The following is a 21,854-nucleotide window of genomic DNA, read 5'->3' on the forward strand; positions in this document are numbered from 1 at the left end:
GTTTTACATCTCCCCTTACTTCATTCCCCTTACTTCAACCCCCTTAATTTCCTCCTACCCTAAGAGTCATGACACTATAACGTGTGCGCGGAGGGGGCAGTTCTCAAAGTGTCCAACACTCGTGAACTCGTTAAGGTTTTCCGCAATGACTTCCCGAATAGAAGCCCAGACCAAGAGAGTATGAAATGAAAGTATGAGAATATGATGCCCAGACTCAACTACGATCGTGACAGTAAAACATAACCTCGCACGTCCGTAGCCAGAAATTTCCGAACCCCCGACCCCTCCCCCCCCCTGGCTACGGGCCTGTCTTATAGTGTGCTGATATTATTATGGTATTTTAAAACAATGCGGACACTGATGATGTCTCACGGATTATCAAAAGATTCAATCATTGATGGTTCCAGTAGTTTTTGTAAAATAAAGTAAAAGAGAAATGGATATTTGCTAAGGTTAGCAAGAAAATCAAGTAACCGAGGGTTTGGTGAATTATCGGAGGTCAAGCACTACCAATCCCCTCCCCCGAAATCATCTGATACTGTAAAGAGACCAGGAGGCAACAAACAACACATATGCTAACGCATATGCGGGTTACCTGTGGCCTAGTGTATTTTAACTGGGTTTCCTGTCTCGTCCACGTGACTATGTGACAATCTAAAATGAAATTAGCTAAAACTAATTGAAACAGAGGGTGTTATAGAGATTTTCATGCATAAAATCAAAAGGTAGAAAAAGAGTACGTAAACAGTAAAAGAATTATAAAAATAGAATTTATTCCGCTAGGGAAAGGTCATTATTAATGGGGGGGGTATATAGTATTGTATATAGGCGGTCAGGCGGTATACTCCCCCGTGAAATGTTTGTCATTATGTTCAATCCTAAATAGCATCATCGGAGCTCCTTTTCATCAGAATTCATAATCTTAGACCGTTACGAGACTCGAAAATTGATCAGAATACCTGTTCAAAAAATAAGCCCCTCCCCTAAACCCTGTTTAAAAATTGAGGCGCTCCCCCAAATAGGCGCTCAAAAAATTGCAACCCCCCCCCCCCCAAACATAGCAGCCCCCCCCCCCCGTTAAATAATGACCCTTCCTTTATGTCCCAGTAGCAGTATCTATGGTATCATTTGCAGAACTTGTTTTAACAAGTTAAAAACATATAAGAACTTGCGATTGCTTTGTTGTGCTGCGAGTGTTAAAACCTCTGATCTATTCAAGCAGACACACTACACACTGCTTAACTGTTCGGTATTGCTTACTGTTAGTAACTCTCCGAATTTTACTGCGCTCATCCGAAATGAAACGCCATCTCCTGATTCTATTCTTGGCCTTGATGGCTATTTCAGCTGATCTGGTGTCGGGGGTAAGAGACTTTAAATTCATTTTCAGGTTAACAGCAACGTCGCAGCAGGCCTTTCACGATGTCTGTTTTTTTCTAATAGTTTGTGTATGATTCATTCAACAATAGCATTTAGTTATCTCTTCACGAAATGGTACTAAATTTATTGAAAAAAGCACTAAAATAGGTCCTTTTCCGGCCTGGCTCCCCCAGGAAAATGTTACCGCTACCATTCAACAGCTAAAAGCTAAAAAAAATCCCAATTTGATACCTGAGAATTCTGAAATAAAGGGAGCATATCTGAGAACTTCCTGTTTCTGTTCCCTGCGTTTCTCTTCATAGCACGGTGCTACACGAAGATCCTACGGACGTAGCCCGAATATGCCTGGGAAATCATGCATGGATATTTTGAACAAAAACCTTTCTATTCGTAACAATGGCATCTACTGGATCAAGCTTAACGGTAAAGAGTACAGTATAATAGCTTGTCGTGTACCCTTATTACTCAAGGAATTGCCTCCCCCCCCCCCCCCCAAGGAAAATTAGGTCCGCTTTTTCGGTTGCATCCCCCAACCCAAAGAAATATCCTGGGTACGGGCCTGCCGTAGCTAGTCGTAGTCGTAGCTATTTCAAGCGCCTCACCTGGGACATGAAAAATCAGTGCATAGCAGGCCTCGAATGCAGAGACGTTAAAGAGACAGACAGACAGACAGAAATTTTATTTGGAATCGTATACAATGTCCTTGTATATTGATTGCGTCCAAATAATATTAAAGATAAAAAAGACAAATAATTGTACGGTATTTCAAGTTTGGCAGCGTTATTGATCGCGGAGGGCGAAGCATTCATTTATGAACTTAGCAATTTTTCTTTGCACTGTGACGTTACTACCAGAATAATTAATAAGAAATTGAAAAACACTTTCATCCGACATTCTTGCGAATTTTACATTTTCTATTTCTTCTATGGTTTTAGTCAATTCTCCCCGCTTCCCTTTATACAAAGGGCAGTGGAGAAGGAAATGATCTTCACTTTCTACTTGTCCATTTTTACAAATTTCGCAAATTCGTTCATCCGGTACCTTATAGGGCCTCGAATATCGGCCAGTTTCAATTGCTTAGTCTCAATTTGGTTAAAGATAATCGATGGCTGTGATTGACAACCTGGCTCAGATAATCTTCAATAATGTATTTTGATTTAAATTTCCTATACGTTCTTAATTTATTACTTTGTCCTTGTTTATTTCTATTATCATTATTCACGTTTGATATACACTTTTGAAATTCAATGTCTGCCAATCTTTGTTTGACTATATATAAAATGTATTTAATTGGCAAGTCCCTGCTCTGCGCATACCTGTTGCCTGTTGAAAAATTCGTTTCAATTTCTGGTGCCAAAATTCTGGGTTATTACTTATTTTCATGTCTTCGTATATCTGGTTAACTAGATTTGGTTCCTCGGGATGATTTATGTTTAGCCAAAAATTGACGCTTCTGCATATTGCTTTCGTTCTTAATGGAAATCTACCTAGTTCAGCCCTAACCTCGTTATTTGAACAAAATTTAGAGACTCCGAGGAGCCACTTGCAGAATTTGCAGAATTTTTTTTACAGACGACGATTTGTCTGATGTGTACATGGATATAATGACTGACAAAAAGTTACCCGTTATACCGTGCGTTTCTAGTTTTTCAAAAAGTTTTTGTCTAGGAATAGTGTCGAAAGCTTTCCGAAAATCGAAAAAGCCCGAAAATAAGAAGTTGTTTACCTTATTTGGTTTGCTTTTAACATATTCGTCTATTAGTGATCTGTAGTGCCGTGCTTTTTTCTTAAGCCACATTGCACTTTGATTATGCCTTTTAAACTTAAATAGTCGTATAGTCGAGCATTACAAATATAGGTGAAAATTTTGCTTAAAGATGATAGGAGGGTGATACCCCGATAGATATTGGGGGCACAGCCACGCCTCTACTGGCTATTCCCTTATAATTTTTGTAAATGGCACCGTTCCCCCAGTACCCCCCCCCCTCCCCTGCTACGGCCCTGAAAAACGAAACAAATGCCCTGGCGCCATGTCGCTAGTATACAGCCAAAACATCCTTGCGCAGAGGTTTGATTTGCTTTTATTGGGTCCCTGTCTCTTTCTTAGTGCTTATTGTTTACTTTCAGGTTACTCGGCGTTTCCGGTTTTTTGTGACATGAAAGACGGAGGTGAGTCGCGTGTGGTCATTTCACACATCTACACAGCGACCACCTACTGTATCAACCACTATCCCTACACAACAACGACCTTCTAACATCAACCACCCTTACACAACAATCTTCTCCTAACAACAACAGCCTCTACACAACGATCTCCTATCAACCACCATCCCTACACAACAACGGCCTTCTAACATCAACCACCCTTACACAACGACCTTCTCCTAACAACAACAACCTCTACACAACGATCTCCTATCAACCACCATCCCTACACAACATCTACCTTCTAAGTTCAACCACCCTTACACAACGACCTTCTCCTAACAACAACAGCCTCTACAAAACGATCTCCTATCAACCACCTTCCCTACACAACATCTACCTTCTAAGTTTAACCACCCTTACACAACGACCTTCTCCTAACAACAACAACCTCTACACAACGATCTCCTATCAACCACCTTCCCTACACAACATCTACCTTCTAAGTTCAACCACCCTTACACAACAATCTTCTAACAACAACAACCTCTACACAAAGACGCAACACCTACCAATCACCACCTGTAAACAACAAACGGATAAACATAACTCCTAAAAAATCCGCTACACAACGTCCTTCTCAGCACAGTTACCCCCATAAATCAAACCTCTAGCATCCACCTCCTACGTATATAAAAATAAACAAAAAAAGCGACCATGTCTATACACAATCTCACCTCCACACAACTGCCGTCTCTGCACAACGACCACCTTCTTTAACCATAAATAACAACCACCTCAATACGGTGTCCATTATAGTAATAGTAGTGGTATTTTTAGTGGTAGTGGTATAGTGGTAGTGGTAGTGGTATAGTGGTAGTGGTAGTGGTAGTGGTAGTGGTAGTGATAGTGATAGTGATAGTGATAGTGATAGTGATAGTGATAGTGATAGTGGTAGTGATAGTGATAGTGGTAGTGATAGTAGTAGTGATAGTGGTAGTGGTAGTGGTAGTGGTAGTGGTAGTGGTAGTGATAGTGGTAGTGGTAGTGGTAGTGGTAGTGGTAGTGGTAGTGGTAGTGATAGTGGTAGTGATAGTGATAGTGGTAGTAGTAGTGGTAGTGGTGGTGGTAGTGGTAGTGGTAGTGGTAGTGATAGTGATAGTGGTAGTGGAAGTAATAGTGGTAGTGGTAGTGGTAGTGGTAGTGATAGTGATAGTGATAGTGATAGTGATAGTGGTAGTGGTATTGGTAGTAGTAGTGGTAGTGGTAGTGGTAGTGGTAGTGGTAGTGGTAGTGATAGTGGTAGTGGCAGTGGTAGTGGTAGTGGTGGTGGTAGTGGTAGCGGTGGTGGTAGTGGTAGTGATAGTGGTAGTGGTAGTGGTAGTGATAGTGATAGTGGTAGTGATTGTGATAGTGGTAGTAGTAGTGGTAGTGGTGGTGGTAGTGGTAGTGGTAGTGGTAGTGGTAGTGGTAATGGTAGTGGTAGTGGTAGTGGTAGTGGTAGTGGTAGTGGTAGTGGTAGTGGTAGTGATAGTGGTAGTGGTAGTGGTAGTGATAGTGGTAGTGGTAGTGGTAGTGGTAGTGATAGTGGTAGTGATAGTGGTAGTGGTAGTGGTATTGGAAGTGGTAGTGGTAGTGATAGTGGTAGTGGTAGTGGTAGTGATAGTGGTAGTAGTAGGGGTAGTGGTAGTGGTAGTGGTAGTGGTAGTGGTGGTGGTGGTAGTGGTAGTGGTAGTGGTAGTGGTAGTGGTAGTGGTAGTGGTAGTGGTAGTGGTAGTAGTAGGGGTAGTGGTAGTGGTAGTGGTAGTGGTAGTGGTAGTGGTAGTGGTGGTGGTAGTGGTAGTGATAGTGGTAGTGGTAGTGGTAGTGGTAGTGGTAGTGGTAGTGGTAGTGGTAGTGGTAGTGGTATAGTGGTAGTGGTAGTGGTATAGTGGTAGTGGTATAGTGGTAGTGGTATAGTGGTAGTGGTAGTGGTAGTGATAATGATAGTGGTATAGTGGTAGTGGTATGGTGGTAGTGGTAGTGATAATGATAGTGGTATAGTGGTAGTGGTAGTGATAATGATAGTGGTATAGTGGTAGTGTTATGGTGGTAGTGGTAGTGATAATGATAGTGGTATAGTGGTAGTGGTATGGTGGTAGTGGTAGTGATAATGATAGTGGTATAGTGGTAGTGGTATGGTGGTAGTGGTAGTGATAACGATAGTGGTATAGTGGTAGTGGTATGGTGGTAGTGATAGTGATAGTGATAGTGATAGTGGTAGTGGTATAGTAGTAGTGGTATAGTGGTAGTGGTAGTGGTAGTGGTGGAAGAAGTAGTAGTAGTGATATCCTCCGTCCTATTTTCTACCCAAGGTTGGACAATGGTGTTGAAGTTGGTAAGTGGCAGTGGGGAAGATGTGGCTGATTTATGGGAGGCGCCCTTTGCCATTCGTGAGTTTGACCAGCGGCTGCTTCACCTTATGCCTGTCCACAACTGGCCTTACAAGAATAAAATTGTGCGTCAGTGGAACGTCTTCAAACCCGAGGAGGTAAGTTCTAATCTGAATTTGTTCTACTCAAGTTTGTATAGCTTTTGAAAATATCATAGCAAAATCGTATCCGTTGGGAGACTTTGATAGTTTGATGGATAAATCTTATTTCACATATTTAATATTGACCAAACAACGCAAATAGAAAATTGAGAACTTAGGCTTGGATGGATGACTCAAGGGCATCCAACGAGCCCCCTTCCCGAAACACGTTAAAATGGCATATTTCGCCGTTTGAATATGTTCTGATTTGGAAAATATCCATTTTAAAAGTTGCTGGCAGTAAATTATCTATTTCTTTTCCGCAGAAGGGACCAATCCTTTTCCCCCAGCCAGGCAATGGTTAGGCATTATAGCACATAAAAAATTGCCCGTATATTATACGATATATTATACCTATGACATGACGGAAAAACAAGACTTGACGTTTCCATTAAGCTCATTTTACATCAAATAAGGCGGAAAATTCCCCTAAGTACTTAGTGAGTAATATCAAATGCGATTTGTTTTTTTAAATTGGTGCGACCTTTTAAAAAATGTCATTGAAATTTGAGGTTTTCGTCCCAGAGCCCATACATAGCGCAAGGATGACCAAGAAAAAAATATCTTAAAAGCCAAAATCTGGCTATAATGTATTTTGGCCTCTCATTTTTTGTGATTTGAAAAGTGAAAATCAGCCCGGAATGCAAGGAACTGATGGCTATTGTAAGAAATTGTATCTTCTTTCTCCATCTCTTCGAAGTGCGCATGTTGAGGGTTTTTTTCCGTCTATACCGATATATTGTACCGATAAGGACGAATCTTTTTCCAAAAGAAACCGCCCCATGACCCCAAAAATATTTCCAGCACAACTTGTTGGGCTCCAAAAATTTGCCAGCAGAACCATTCGGGACGATTTTTTTCCTCAGCAACCGAGGGGTCTAACATCTTCTCAGCCAGCAAAAAAAAAAAAAACGGGCTGCTGAACGGATATTTTGCGGAACATATCCGTTTTGTGCCCTTGATGACTGGGGGTGCAAGGCCCCTGGGGCTTCTAGGTAAATTTGAAAATGGCCGAAAATGGTTGAGCTTACGCCATAGTCTCCCCACGAATCGTTCTGACCTGATTCCTAACGAATCGACCTCTTTCCTGACAGACATAATCTTTGTTGTAATCATTTAATAAATCATATATATATCTTGTCAACAGGCGCGTGTTGTGTTGTACAAACGTGGTGCAAAGGTCCTGACTGTTGGCTTCAATGCAATCGACTCGAACAAGATGAACTGGTTTTCTTCCTCTCGGCTGGTAGATTCACCTTGGAGTGATCTTGGCAAAGAACCCAAAAATTTCTTCACGATCAAAGGAGACACAGCCCACAACCGGCACTTTCTTATCAACCGTAGCTACGGCGGATGTCCAATGGATTTTGGTTGGCTTGTGACTGGGCAATTGTGGCATTGCAAATGGGAGCAGGGCTATAAAAAAGCGGCTTTCCTTTATAGCAAGATCGGGACGCATACTAATTGGAACAAACATGGTAATCACCGCATTAAGCACAGCCATACAATTACCACTTCAAGTATCAGCACCCCCCCACTTTTTTTGGGCAGATGTTTCTTTATATATCAACGTTTTTTCAAACCAACGGGTTTCAAGCGGTACATATGCAACCGACACCAAATTTGTTGAACAGTTTAAAATCCTGTACATAAAAACCTAGGTTATTCCCCGCGTTCTTACAAAAAGCGCTTAAGGATTTGGAACCACCACCCACCCCTACCCCTCAAACCACCAACCACCCCTCCTCCAACATTCGCCCCTCCCATTTATGGGACAAAGGTCATTAATACTGAAAAGATAATCATTTCACAATCACCATCACCACCAAACAGCCAAAACCATCATTGTCACCATCTCGCCTCTTATTTTCACACGACCATCACCATCGGCGGTAGCAGGCATCTTATCGCATCACAAGGTGAAGAGTTTTGAAGTGGGTTAACACACCATTAGCGGAGAAATGGGAGACTGCGTGAAAAACCCCAAATTATAATTCCTTATTGAGGTCATTCCCTTGATACGCGTGGTGCATGGGAACGGACCATTAAAAACGTGAAGGGGAGGGCGGGGTGTTTAAGGTACAAAAGAATGCACTCCTTGGTGACAAGAAAAAAAAATGCACACGATGACTGAAACGCCCCACCCTCCTCATTCAAATTAACTGTTATTTCTTATGTGATGATGTGGACGTTCTTTTGTAGAAAACGTAGGCAGTGCTGATGTGTTTACTGTTTTTGTGCGATAATAAGAACTTGGACATTTGAAAAGGTTGGTAGTCTCCTTAGCATGTTGTTTAGGTCCACTTTTCGGCCAAGGGGGTGCGCGCGCATTCTGTGCACCCCCCTGTGTACGCGCCGGGAATGGCGTTTATTTCATTGCTCTTTTGTTTTCAATAATGCGAAAAAAAATTCACAATGGGTTTGTTTTATTGCAGAAATTTTTCATCACAGGGGCAACGATCTTGGATAGAATAGTGGTAAATAAACAATAAAACCATAACGATAAAGTAAGAATAAAATTGAGAACTTTGATTCAAATATGGAAGTTTTACATCTCCCCTTACTTCATTCCCCTTACTTCAACCCTCTTAATTCCCTCCTACCCTAAGAGGGAGAGGGTGTTATAGAGATTTTCATGCATAAAATCAAAAGGTAGAAAAAGAGTACGTAAACAGTATAAGAATTATAAAAATAGAATTTATTCCGCTAGGGAAAGGTCATTATTAATGGGGGAGGGGGGGTATATAGTATTGTATATAGGCGGTCAGGCGGTATACTCCCCCGCGAAATGTTTGTCATTATGTTCAATCCTAAATAGCATCATCAGAGGTCCTTTTCATCAGAATTCATAATCTTAGACCGTTACGAGGCTCGAAAATTGATCAGAATACCTGTTCAAAAAATAATCCCCTCCCCTAAATCCTGTTTAAAAATTGAGGCGCTCCCCCAAATAGGCGCTCAAAAAATTGCAACCCCCCCCAAACATAGCAGCCCCCCCCCCCCCCCGTTAAATAATGACCCTTCCTTTATGTCCCAGTAGCAGTATCCATGGTATCATTTGCAGAACTTGTTTTAACAAGTTAAAAACATATAAGAACTTGCGATTGCTTTGTTGTGCTGCGAGTGTTAAAACCTCTGATCTATTCAAGCAGACACACTACACACTGCTTAACTGTTCGGTATTGCTTACTGTTAGTAATTCTCCGAATTTTACTGCGCTCATCCGAAATGAAACGCCATCTCCTGATTCTATTCTTGGCCTTGATGGCTATTTCAGCTGATCTGGTGTCGGGGGTAAGAGACTTTAAATTCATTTTCAGGTTAACAGCAACGTCGCAGCAGGCCTTTCACGATGTCTGTTTCTTCTAATAGTTTGTGTATGGTTCATTCAACAATAGCATTTAGTTATCTCTTCACGAAATGGTACTAAATTTATTGAAAAAAGCACTAAAATAGATCTTTTTCCGGCCTGGCTCCCCCAGGAAAATGTTACCGCTACCATTCAACAGCTAAAAGCTAAAAAAAAATCCCAATTTGATACCTGAGAATTCTGAAATAAAGGGAGCATATCTGAGAACTTCCTGTTTCTGTTCCCTGCGTTTCTCTTCATAGCACGGTGCTACTAACTCCTCGTGCGATCGTATTCCAAGGGGTTCACGAAGATTCTACGGACGTAGCCCCAATATGCCTGGGAAATCATGCATGGATATTTTGAACAAAAACCTTTCTATTCGTAACAATGGCATCTACTGGATCAAGCTTAACGGTAAAGAGTACAGTATAATAGCTTGTCGTGTACCGTTATTACTCAAGGAATTGCCTCACCCCCCCCCCCCCCCCACCAACGGAAAATTAGGTCCGCTTTTTCGGTCGCATCCCCCAACCCAAAGAAATATCCTGGGTACGGGCCTGCCGTAGCTAGTCGTAGTCGTAGCTATTTCAAGCGCCTCACCTGGGACATGAAAAATCAGTGCATAGCAGGCCTCGAATGCAGAGACGTTAAAGAGACAGACAGACAGACAGACAGACAGACATTTTATTTGGAATCGTATACAATGTCCTTGTATATTGATTGCGTCCAAATAATACTAAAGATAAAAAAGACAAATAATTGTACGGTATTTCAAGTTTGGCAGCGTTATTGATCCCGGAGGGCGAAGCATTCATTTATGAACTTAGCAATTTTTCTTTGCACTGTGACGTTACTACCAGAATAATTAATAAGAAATTGAAAAACACTTTCATCCGACATTCTTGTGAATTTTACATTTTCTATTTCTTCTATGGTTTTAGTCAATTCTTCCCGCTTCCCTTTATACAAAGGGCAGTGGAGAAGGAAATGATCTTCATTTTCTACTTGTCCATTTTTACAAATTTCGCAAATTCGTTCATCCGGTACCTTATAAGGCCTCGAATATCGGCCAGTTTCAATTGCTTAGTCTCAATTTGGTTAAAGATAATCGATGGCTGTGATTGACAACCTGGCTCAGATAATCTTCAATAATGTATTTTGATTTAAATTTCCTATACGTTCTTAATTTATTACTTTGTCCTTGTTTATTTCTATTATCATTATTCACGTTTGATATACACTTTTGAAATTCAACGTCTGCCAATCTTTGTTTGACTATATATAAAATGTATTTAATCGGCAAGTCCCCGCTCTGCGCATACCTGTTGCCTGTTGAAAAATTCGTTCCAATTTCTGGTGCCAAAATTCTGGGTTATTACTTATTTTCATGTCTTCGTATATCTGGTTAACTAGATTTGGTTCCTCGGGATGATTTATGTTTAGCCCAAAATTGACGCTTCTGCATATTGCTTTCGTTCTTAATGGAAATCTACCTAGTTCAGCCCTAACCTCGTTATTTGAACAAAATTTAGAGACTCCGAGGAGCCACTTGCAGAATTTGCAGAATATTTTTATACAGACGACGATTTGTCTGATGTGTACATGGATATAATGACTGACAAAAAGTTACCCGTTATACCGTGCGTTTCTAGTTTTTCAAAAAGTTTTTGTCTAGGGATAGTGTCGAAAGCTTTCCGAAAATCGAAAAAGCCCGAAAATAAGAAGTTGTTTACCTTATTTGGTTTGCTTTTAACATATTTGTCTATTAGTGATCTGTAGTGCCGTGCTTTTTTCTTAAGACACATTGCACATGGTTGATTATGCCTTTTAAACTTAAATAGTCGTATAGTCGAGCATTACAAATATAGGTGAAAATTTTGCTTAAAGATGATAGGAGGGTGATACCCCGATAGATATTGGGGGCACAGCCACGCCCCTACTGGCTATTCCCTTATAGTTTTTGTAAATGGCACCGTTCCCCCAGTGCCCCCCCCCTCCCCTGCTACGGCCCTGAAAAATGAACAAATGCCCTGGCGCCATGTCGCTAGTATACAGCCAAAACATCCTTGCGCAGAGGTTTGATTTGCTTTTATTGGTTCCCTGTCTCTTTCTTAGTGCTTATTGTTTACTTTCAGGTTACTCGGCGTTTCCGGTTTTTTGTGACATGAAAGACGGAGGTGAGTCGCGTGTGGTCATTTCACACATCTACACAGCGACCACCTACTGTATCAACCACTATCCCTACACAACAACGACCTTCTAACATCAACCACCCTTACACAACAACCTTCTCCTAACAACAACAGCCTCTACACAACGATCTCCTATCAACCACCATCCCTACACAACAACGACCTTCTAACATCAACCACCCTTACACAACGACCTTCTCCTAACAACAACAACCTCTACACAACGATCTCCTATCAACCACCATCCCTACACAACATCTACCTTCTAAGTTCAACCACCCTCACACAACGACCTTCTCCTAACAACAACAGCCTCTACACAACGATCTCCTATCAACCACCTTCCCTACACAACATCTACCTTCTAAGTTCAACCACCCTTACACAACGACCTTCTCCTAACAACAACAACCTCTACACAACGATCTCCTATCAACCACCTTCCCTACACAACATCTACCTTCTAAGTTTAACCACCCTTACACAACGACCTTCTAACAACAACAACCTCTACACAAAGACGCAACCCCTACCAATCACCACCTGTACACAACAAACGGATAAACATATCTCCTAAAAAATCCGCTACACAACGTCCTTCTCAGCACAGTTACCCCCATAAATCAAACCTCTAGCATCCACCTCCTACGTATATAAAAATAAACAAAAAAAGCGACAATGTCTATACACAATCTCACCTCCACACAACTGCCGTCTCTGCACAACGACCACCTTCTTTAACCATAAATAACAACCACCTCAATACGGTGTCCATTATAGTAATAGTAGTGGTATTTTTAGTGGTAGTGGTATAGTGGTAGTGGTAGTGGTATAGTGGTAGTGGTAGTGGTAGTGGTAGTGGTAGTGGTAGTGGTAGTGGTAGTGATAGTGATAGTGATAGTGGTAGTGGTAGTGATAGTGGTAGTGGTAGTGATAGTGGTAGTGGTAGTGGTAGTGGTAGTGGTAGTGGTAGTGGTAGTGATAGTGGTAGTGGTAGTGGTAGTGGTAGTGGTAGTGATAGTGGTAGTGATAGTGATAGTGATAGTGATAGTGGTAGTAGTAGTGGTAGTGGTGGTGGTAGTGGTAGTGGTAGTGGTAGTGATAGTGATAGTGGTAGTGGAAGTAATAGTGGTAGTGGTAGTGGTAGTGGTAGTGATAGTGGTAGTGGTATTGGTAGTAGTAATGGTAGTGGTAGTGGTAGTGGTAGTGATAGTGGTAGTGGTTGTGGTAGTGGTAGTGGTGGTGGTAGTGGTAGTGGTAGTGGTAGTGATAGTGGTAGTGGTAGTGGTAGTGATAGTGATAGTGGTAGTGATAGTGATAGTGGTAGTAGTAGTGGTGGTGGTAGTGGTAGTGGTAGTGGTAGTGGTAGTGGTAGTGGTAGTGGTAGTGGTAGTGGTAGTGGTAGTGGTAGTGGTAGTGGTAGTGGTAGTGGTAGTGGTAGTGGTAGTGGTATTGGTATTGGTAGTGGTAGTGGTAGTGGTAGTGGTAGTGGTAGTGGTAGTGGTAGTGGTAGTGGTAGTGGTAGTGGTAGTGGTAGTGGTAGTGGTAGTGGTAGTGGTAGTGGTAGTGATAGTGGTAGTGGTAGTGGTAGTGATAGTGGTAGTAGTAGGGGTAATGGTAGTGGTAGTGGTAGTGGTAGTGGTGGTGGTGGTAGTGGTAGTGGTAGTGGTAGTGGTAGTAGTAGGGGTAGTGGTAGTGGTAGTGGTAGTGGTAGTGGTAGTGGTAGTGGTGGTGGTAGTGGTAGTGATAGTGGTAGTGGTAGTGGTAGTGGTAGTGGTAGTGGTAGTGGTAGTGGTAGTGGTAGTGGTAGTGGTAGTGGTAGTGGTAGTGGTAGTGGTAGTGGTAGTGGTAGTGGTAGTGGTAGTGGTATAGTGGTAGTGGTATAGTGGTAGTGGTATAGTGGTAGTGGTAGTGGTAGTGGTAGTGGTAGTGATAATGATAATGATAGTGGTAGTGGTAGTGTTAGTGGTAGTGATAATGATAGTGGTATAGTGGTAGTGGTATGGTGGTAGTGGTAGTGATAATGATAGTGGTATAGTGGTAGTGGTATGGTGGTAGTGATAATGATAGTGGTATAGTGGTAGTGGTATGGTGGTAGTGGTAGTGATAATGATAGTGGTATAGTGGTAGTGGTATAGTAGTAGTGGTATAGTGGTAGTGGTATGGTGGTAGTGGTAGTGATAATGATAGTGGTATAGTGGTAGTGGTATGGTGGTAGTGATAGTGATAATGATAGTGGTATAGTGGTAGTGGTATAGTAGTAGTGGTAGTGGTATAGTGGTAGTGGTATGGTGGTAGTGGTAGTGATAATGATAGTGGTATAGTGGTAGTGGTATAGTGGTAGTGGTAGTGATAATGATAGTGGTATAGTGGTAGTGGTATGGTGGTAGTGGTAGTGATAATGATAGTGGTATAGTGGTAGTGGTATGGTGGTAGTGGTAGTGATAATGATAGTGGTATAGTGGTAGTGGTATGGTGGTAGTGGTAGTGATAATGATAGTGGTATAGTGGTAGTGGTATGGTGGTAGTGATAGTGATAATGATAGTGGTATAGTGGTAGTGGTATAGTAGTAGTGGTAGTGGTATAGTGGTAGTGGTATGGTGGTAGTGGTAGTGATAATGATAGTGGTATAGTGGTAGTGGTAGTGGTGGAAGAAGTAGTAGTAGTGATATCCTCCGTCCTATTTTCTACCCAAGGTTGGACAATGGTGTTGAAGTTGGTAAGTGGCAGTGGGGAAGATGTGGCTGATTTATGGGAGGCGCCCTTTGCCATTCGTGAGTTTGACCAGCGGCTGCTTCACCTTATGCCTGTCCACAACTGGCCTTACAAGAATAAAATTGTGCGTCAGTGGAACGTCTTCAAACCCGAGGAGGTAAGTTCTAATCTGAATTTGTTCTACTCAAGTTTGTATAGCTTTTGAAAATATCATAGCAAAATCGTATCCGTTGGGAGACTTTGATAGTTTGATGGATAAATCTTATTTCACATATTTAATATTGACCAAACAACGCAAATAGAAAATTAAGAACTTAGGCTTGGATGGATGACTCAAGGGCATCCAACGAGCCCCCTTCCCGAAACACGTTAAAATGGCATATTTCGCCGTTTGAATATGTTCTGATTTGGAAAATATCCATTTTAAAAGTTGCTGGCAGTAAATTATCTATTCCTTTTCCGCAGAAGGGACCATTCCTTTTCCCCCAGCCAGGCAGTGGTTAGGCATTATAGCACACAAAAAATTGCCCGTATATTATACGATATATTATACCTATGACATGACGGAAAAACAAGACTTGACGTTTCCATTGAGCTCATTTTACATCAAATAAGGCGGAAAATTCCCCTAAGTACTTAGTGAGTAATATCAAATGCGATTTGTTTTTTTAAATTGGTGCGACCTTTTAAAAAATGTCATTGAAATTTGAGGTTTTCGTCCCAGAGCCCATACATAGCACAAGGATGACCAAGAAAAAAAATATCTTAAAAACCAAAATCTGGCTATAATGTATTTTGGCCTCTCATTTTTTGTGATTTGAAAAGTGAAAATCAGCCCGGAATGCAAGGAACTGATGGCCATTGTAAGAAATTGTATCTTCTTTCTCCATCTCTTCGAAGTGCGCATGTTGAGGGTTTTTTTCCGTCTATACCGATATATTGTACCGATAAGGACGAATTTTTGTCCAAAAGCAACCGCCCCATGACCCCAAAAATATTTCCAGCACAACTTGTTGGGCTCCAAAAATTTGCCAGCAGAACCATTCGGGACGATTTTTTTCCTCAGCAACCGAGGGGTCTAACATCTTCTCAGCCAGCAAAAAAAAAAAAACGGGCTGCAGAACGGATATTTTGCGGAACATATCCGTTTTGTGCTCTTGATGATTGGGGGTGCAAGGCCCCTGGGGCTTCTAGGTAAATTTGAAAATGGCCGAAAATGGTTGAGCTTACGCCATAGTCTCCCCACGAATCGTTCTGACCTGATTCCTAACGAATCGACCTCTTTCCTGACAGACATAATCTTTGTTGTAATCATTTAATAAATCATATATATATATATCTTGTCAACAGGCGCGTGTTGTGTTGTACAAACGTGGTGCAAAGGTCCTGACTGTTGGCTTCAATGCAATCGACTCGAACAAGATGAACTGGTTTTCTTCCTCTCGGCTGGTAGATTCACCTTGGAGTGATCTTGGCAAAGAACCCAAAAATTTCTTCTCGATCAAAGGACACACAGCCGACAACCGAAACTTTTTTATCAACCGTAGCTACGGCGGATGTCCAATGGATTTTGGTTGGCTTGTGACTGGGCAATTGTGGCATTGCAAATGGGAGCAGGGCTATAAAAAAGCGGCTTTCCTTTATAGCAAGATCGGGACGCATACTAATTGGAACAAACATGGTAATCACCGCATTAAGCACAGCCATACAATTACCACTTCAAGTATCAGCACCCCCCCACTTTTTTTGGGCAGATGTTTCTTTATATATCGACGTTTTTTTCAAACCAACGGGTTTCAAGCGGTACATATGCAACCGACACCAAATTTGTTGAACAGTTTAAAATCCCGTACATAAAAACCTAGGTTATTCCCCGCGTTCTTACAAAAAGCGCTTAAGGGTTTGGAACCACCACCCACCCCTACCCCTCAAACCACCAACCACCCCTCCTCCAACATTCGCCCCTCCCATTTATGGGACATTAATACTGAAAAGATAATCATAATATTAATAATAATATTAATGGGTCATTAATACTGAAAAGATAATCATTTCACAATCACCATCACCACCAAACAGCCAAAACCATCATTGTCACCATCTCGCCTTTTATTTTCACACGACCATCACCATCGGCGGTAGCAGGCATCTTATCGCATCACAAGGTGGTGAGTTTTGAAGTGGGTGAACACGCCATTAGCGGAGAAATGGGAGACTGCGTGGAAAACCCCAAATTATAATTCCTTATTGAGGTCATTCGCTTGATACGCTTGGTCCATGGGAACGGACCATTAAAAACGTGAAGGGGAGGGCGGGGTGTTTAAGGTACAAAAAACTGCACTCCTTGGTGACAAGAAAAAAAATGCACACGATGACTGAAACGCCCCACCCTCCTCATTCAAATTAACTGTTATTTCCTATGTGATGATGTGGACGTTCTTTTGTAGAAAACGTCGGCAGTGCTGATGTGTTTACTGTTTTTGTGCGATAATAAGAACTTGGACATTTGAAAAGGTTGGTAGTCTCCTTAGCATGTTGTTTAGGTCCACTTTTCGGCCAAGGGGGTGCGCGCGCATTCTGTGCACCCCCCTGTGTACGCGCCGGGAATGGCGTTTATTTCATTGCTCTTTTGTTTTCAATAATGCGAAAAAAAATTCACAATGGGTTTGTTTTATTGCAGAAATTTTTCATCACAGGGGCAACGATCTTGGATAGAATAGTGGTAATTAAACAATAAAACCATAACGATAAAGTAAGAATAAAATTGAGAACTTTGATTCAAATATGAAAGTTTTACATCTCCCCTTACTTCATTCCCCTTACTTCAACCCCCTTAATTCCCTCCTACCCTAAGAGTCATGACACTATAACGTGTGCGCGGAGGGGGCAGTTCTCAAAGTGTCCAACACTCGTGAACTCGTTAAGGTTTTCCGCAATGACTTCCCGAATAGAAGCCCAGACCAAGAGAGTATGAAATGAAAGTATGAGAATATGATGCCCAGACTCAACTACGATCGTGACAGTAAAACATAACCTCGCACGCCCGTAGCCAGAAATTTCCAAACCCCCGATCCCCCCCCCCCCCCCCCCCGGCTACGGGCCTGTCTTATAGTGTGCTGATATTATTATGGTATTTTAAAACAATGCGGACACTGATGATGTCTCACGGATTAGCAAAAGATTCAATTATTGAAGGTTCCAGTAGTTTTTGTAAAATAAAGTAAAATTTATGAAGCATATCCAAGAGAAATGGATATTTGCTAAGGTTAGCAAGAAAATCAAGTAACCGAGGGTTTGGTGAATTATCGGAGGTCAAGTACTACCAATCCCCTCCCCCGAAATCATCTGATACTGTAAAGAGACCAGGAGGCAACAAACAACACATATGCTAACGCATATGCGGGTTACCTGTGGCCTAGTGTATTTTAACTGGGTTTCCTGTCTCGTCCACGTGACTATGTGACCATCTAACACCGCGGGCTGTGTGCACTCTCAACTCGCAGCCGGCAGTGCCGCCATCTTGCGGGGAAACTGGCAAAATATTTCAAAATTTATCCTTATCACAGCCTCAAGGGAAGTTTGAAGATCATTTGTATGTTGGTAAGTTTATAGTTCATGATTTTAGAGGTTGCCTTCAGCAAAATATGATGTTTTTTTCGAGTAATTCATCGGTGAATGGAGTCATTGAAATTTGAGACACACACCTCTACCAAAAGTTCTCTCGCATTTCTTGAATTTCCTATCTGTGTTTTTTGTGATGTCAGCTTCAATTCAGACTTATGCTTATCAACAAAGTTCAATGTGTTATAAACCCGACTGAAACGGTTTTACAGAGTTTAAAAACTACCAAGCTAAGATAACTAGCTACGATGTCGCATACCTCCGAAGATGATTCTGATAACGATACAAAATGGTCGCGCTGGAACAAACCAACTCGGCGCTTCTAATAAGCCTCGAATACCCAAACAGTACACTCACCGACCTATAACGTCGGAATTCCCAGCGAAAAAAAGACGCCCTTAATTGTTTTCTTAAAGCAGCTTGGTGTATCAAAGTGGGTGACATCGGAGCTTGTCACCATGTGCGCTCCGTAGCCTACGATATATCATGATTGAGTTAATTTTAGGTATTTCTACGAGCAGTAGTGAGATTTTCCTGAATGTTAAATGCCTTTTGTTTTGTTTAAGGATTTTCTTGTCGTGAAGCATCGCCAAAGTTTTGACTTTCGATGTGGTGATTTTTGTTTGTGATCTTGTGGCTAATTATTCCTTAGCCCAATAATCTTTTTCTTCTCCACTCTTTTCTTTTACCCCCGTATCCCAGACTATGTTCTATCCACTCAATATTCTTCATTTCATTCTTTGTTTTTTTTTGCTCAATATTTTTCAGTTCTTTCTTTGTCTATTTTTTTGCTTCGGTGATTAGTCAGCTATTCGAAATAATCACCAGATCTACCTGCTATTACATTTTTGTCCTTTATGTATACATTCTTTCCAGTATCAAAAAACTAAAACTCGATTACCTCTCAATTTCATGAGAAACCATGTGCTTTTTTCGTTGTAAAGCGTGGCACAAACCCTCCAAGGCCTATTGAGCAATATGACAGACACCCCAAATGAAAATCTACCTCGATTCACGAAAATAATGCCATCACATGTTTTGGCCTCTTTTAGAGGCCTGTGGTGGTTTGGGTTAAAATAGACGGCCTCTTCTGAGGCCTGTAACCCATTCGCTCCTGGGATAATAGCTCGCACGATTCTCCCTCTCCCTGGGAGTTTTCAGAAGTTTTGCAAATTCCCTCGAGCAGAAGCTTGGATCAAGTTGTTTGCAGTTTGCTGTTTTGAGCAGAGTGGGGGCTATGAGCGGCGTGCGTGCGAGTTTTGGCTTAAAATAGAATGCACTGTTCCCGGTTCCAGTTGTGGTGACATCCGGGTATTTATTTAAATGATTGCTGTTTCTTTTACAAAGTAGTTAAAAAATATAGCAGATGAATAAAACAAGTGGCTATGAAATTGTACAGGGATCGTTTGATTTATGCTTGGTGGGATGACTGAATAGAATGGATTGGATATATGTTTCTCTAGGGCTGTTTTTACTGGTGTAGATAATGTTGTGTTGCGTAGGAGTCCTGTGGAGACTGCTGGTTGGAGATGGCTGGCTTGTAGTTGATGGATCCAGTGTATGTTTCTCTAGAAGGGATGTTTTTACTGTTGTAGATAATGTTGTGTTGCGTAGGAGTCCTGTGGAGACTGCTGGTTGGAGATGGCTGGCTTGTAGTTGATGGATCCAGTGTATGTTTCTCTAGAAGGGATGTTTTTACTGTTGTAGATAATGTTGTGTTGCGTAGGAGTCCTGTGGAGACTGCTGGTTGGAGATGGCTGGCTTGTAGTCAATGGATCGGATATATGTTTCTCTAGAAGGGCTGTTTTTACTGGTGTAGATAATGTTGTGTTGCGTAGGAGACTGCTGGTTGGGGATGGCTGGCTTGTAGTCAATAGATCGGATATATGTTTCTCTAGAAGGGCTGTTTTTAATGTTGTAGACAATGTTATGTTGCATAGGAGACTGCAAGAAGGCCTTTGTCAGTTCTATTGAGGCCGGTAGATCTTTGGTTGGAGATGACTGGCTTGTGAGTTTTATCAGTTATATATCAGTTGTATTTCTGTAGAAAGGCTGTTCTTCGGTAATTGAGTCTTAAAAGTAGTATATTTTCCTCTATTATTGGCTGGCTTGGAGTAGATATGGCATTTGGCTTCGGTTTGTGTACATCTTGCTTGACTCATTCTTTGGTTAGATTTGGTGGTGTTGGTGTGAGGTGAGAGGTATGAAATGTGGTGAAAGTGGTGATGTGTTGTGTAGGGTTCCTATGCTATGAAGTGTGTGTCGTGGATGTGAACTTGGTGTGGACCTGTGTCCTTGAGGTTTTTGTGTCTAATGAAGGCTGTGGTGGGGGGTTGCCTGTCACGGCGATGGTTTATCCATCCAAGATTCTTTACAAACGTTAAATTCAGCAGTGAATTTTGCCTCTTCGCTGAATTGAATAGGGCGTTGGATAGTGTTCTTTTTGGGTCGTTTCTGGTTGCTGGAACCAACTTTAAAAATAATATTAATGAAATAATTATAGTTACAGTTATAAAAAATATCTGTGTTGTTACTGGCATGGCATACTCACCTGACAATCCTTCCTCTTTGCAGCCAGCTCGTCTTTGTCCCACTTTGCCTACATGAAATATTCTACTTTCAGTGGAGCCCTCTGAGGCACTGACAAATGTGCTGGCTGCAATTTCAAAATTAAAGAATGGTTATAATGGACATTGAAGTGCTTGGAAGAATAAAATAAATCTTTAGAAAAGGCCATTAGCAGATGACTGACTGGCCAAAAAATATAAGAAACTTTGCTTTATTTTGTCACTTTTGGCAATGTAGAATTACTGTAATCACTAAAACAACTTTCATTCAATGTCAGCATAAATAAGCTTTCTTTCTTAATCTTAAAGAATGTTCACGTGTTCAATATAATTTATGCTTATCTGAATTACATTCATCTTGAGTAAATGAATTGATATAAGAAGAAATCTAATTAAATTATAATTATAGTTATATTAAAAAAACACAACCATATGGTATATAATATTTAATATAATATGTAACTTTTACAAATATGCCTCAAAATCGTTAGTACGATAATGTGGACACAAATGATACTATGCACTAGATTTGTGTTACTACTATAAGATGCTTTGATAAGACCTATTTCATGAACCTCTAGACTCTTGTACCCTCTAAATACTTATGTCTCCTTTGGAAAAGACAACTGTTTTCGACCCAGTCATCAAGGCTCCAGTCGTTCTTCTTGCTGTAGTGTCCAATTCCCGGGTTCTTCTTGGTCTCGGGACATAATCAGTACTTAGAGATCAAGCTGCTACCGTTTCTCCCTCCGAATTACAGGCAGTAGAATGTCTTACAAGGACCACTTCGCAGCATTTTCAGGCTCCTTTTTGTCGTCTTCACAGTGTACAAGACATCCATTCTTAATATCTTATGATGGTCGATTTTTTGTTGCTGTTATGTGGCATTTAAAATCCTATTGCTCCCTCCTTTCCAAAAGCGCTTGTTGTTTCTCTCTTTGATGTACATGCAGTAGAAAGTCTTTCAAGAAACACTTCACAGCATTTTCAGGGTTCCTTTTTGGCGTCTTCGCCGTGGGCAAGACATCAATTCTTTGTATCTTATGATGGTTGCTTCTTTGTGGCTATTATGTGCCATTTAAAATACTGTTGCTCCCTCCTTTCTAAGTTTAAGTAATCAAAGTTTAAAAAGTCTGGACATGCCTCTTCACCTGCAGCACGTAGTCATTACTTGGAAATCAAGCCGCTGTTGTTTCTCTCTTCAATCTACCAAATTTTACAGGCTTGTCTGGCATCCTTACTTTTATAGAAAGCTTCCCTTTCCTTCTTTTCATATTCATTTTTTTCATGCTCCGGGTCCACAAAAAAT

General features: G+C 41.2%; 1 protein-coding gene and 1 non-coding gene across 2 annotated transcripts; one reads left to right on the forward strand and one right to left on the reverse strand.

The window, feature by feature from the left end:
- Positions 1-1,177: 1,177 nt before the first annotated feature.
- Positions 1,178-17,140, forward strand: LOC116614724. The gene is made up of 13 exons (XM_048720462.1): positions 1,178-1,364; positions 1,683-1,803; positions 3,508-3,549; positions 5,880-6,055; positions 7,245-7,575; positions 8,300-8,340; positions 9,191-9,391; positions 9,710-9,863; positions 11,585-11,626; positions 14,339-14,514; positions 15,708-16,038; positions 16,805-16,871; positions 17,038-17,140. Exons 1-12 carry the CDS (start codon positions 1,299-1,301, stop codon positions 16,846-16,848), a joined length of 1,725 nt encoding a protein of 574 aa, XP_048576419.1. The 5' UTR covers positions 1,178-1,298; the 3' UTR covers positions 16,849-16,871; positions 17,038-17,140.
- A 2,457-nt stretch (positions 17,141-19,597) lies between these two features.
- Positions 19,598-21,790, reverse strand: LOC116614728. Its single transcript, XR_007306181.1, has 2 exons — positions 20,530-21,790; positions 19,598-20,449 (listed from the first exon to the last, which is right to left on the reverse strand). It is a non-coding gene; the product is annotated as an uncharacterized LOC116614728 (transcript).
- Positions 21,791-21,854: the final 64 nt, after the last annotated feature.

The sequence above is a fragment of the Nematostella vectensis genome, chromosome 13, assembly GCF_932526225.1.
Source record: "Nematostella vectensis chromosome 13, jaNemVect1.1, whole genome shotgun sequence".
NCBI classification, from domain to species: domain Eukaryota; kingdom Metazoa; phylum Cnidaria; class Anthozoa; order Actiniaria; family Edwardsiidae; genus Nematostella; species Nematostella vectensis.

Coding starts and splice junctions, on each gene's coding strand:
- LOC116614724 (XM_048720462.1), top strand. CDS start 1,299: ATGAAACGCCATCTCCTGATTCTATTCTTGGCCTTGATGGCTATTTCA. Junction 8,341..9,190: donor TGTTTACTGTTTTTGTGCGA/TAATAAGAACTT, acceptor TAAAAACATATA/AGAACTTGCGATTGCTTTGT. Junction 16,039..16,804: donor TACTAATTGGAACAAACATG/GTAATCACCGCA, acceptor GTTCTTTTGTAG/AAAACGTCGGCAGTGCTGAT.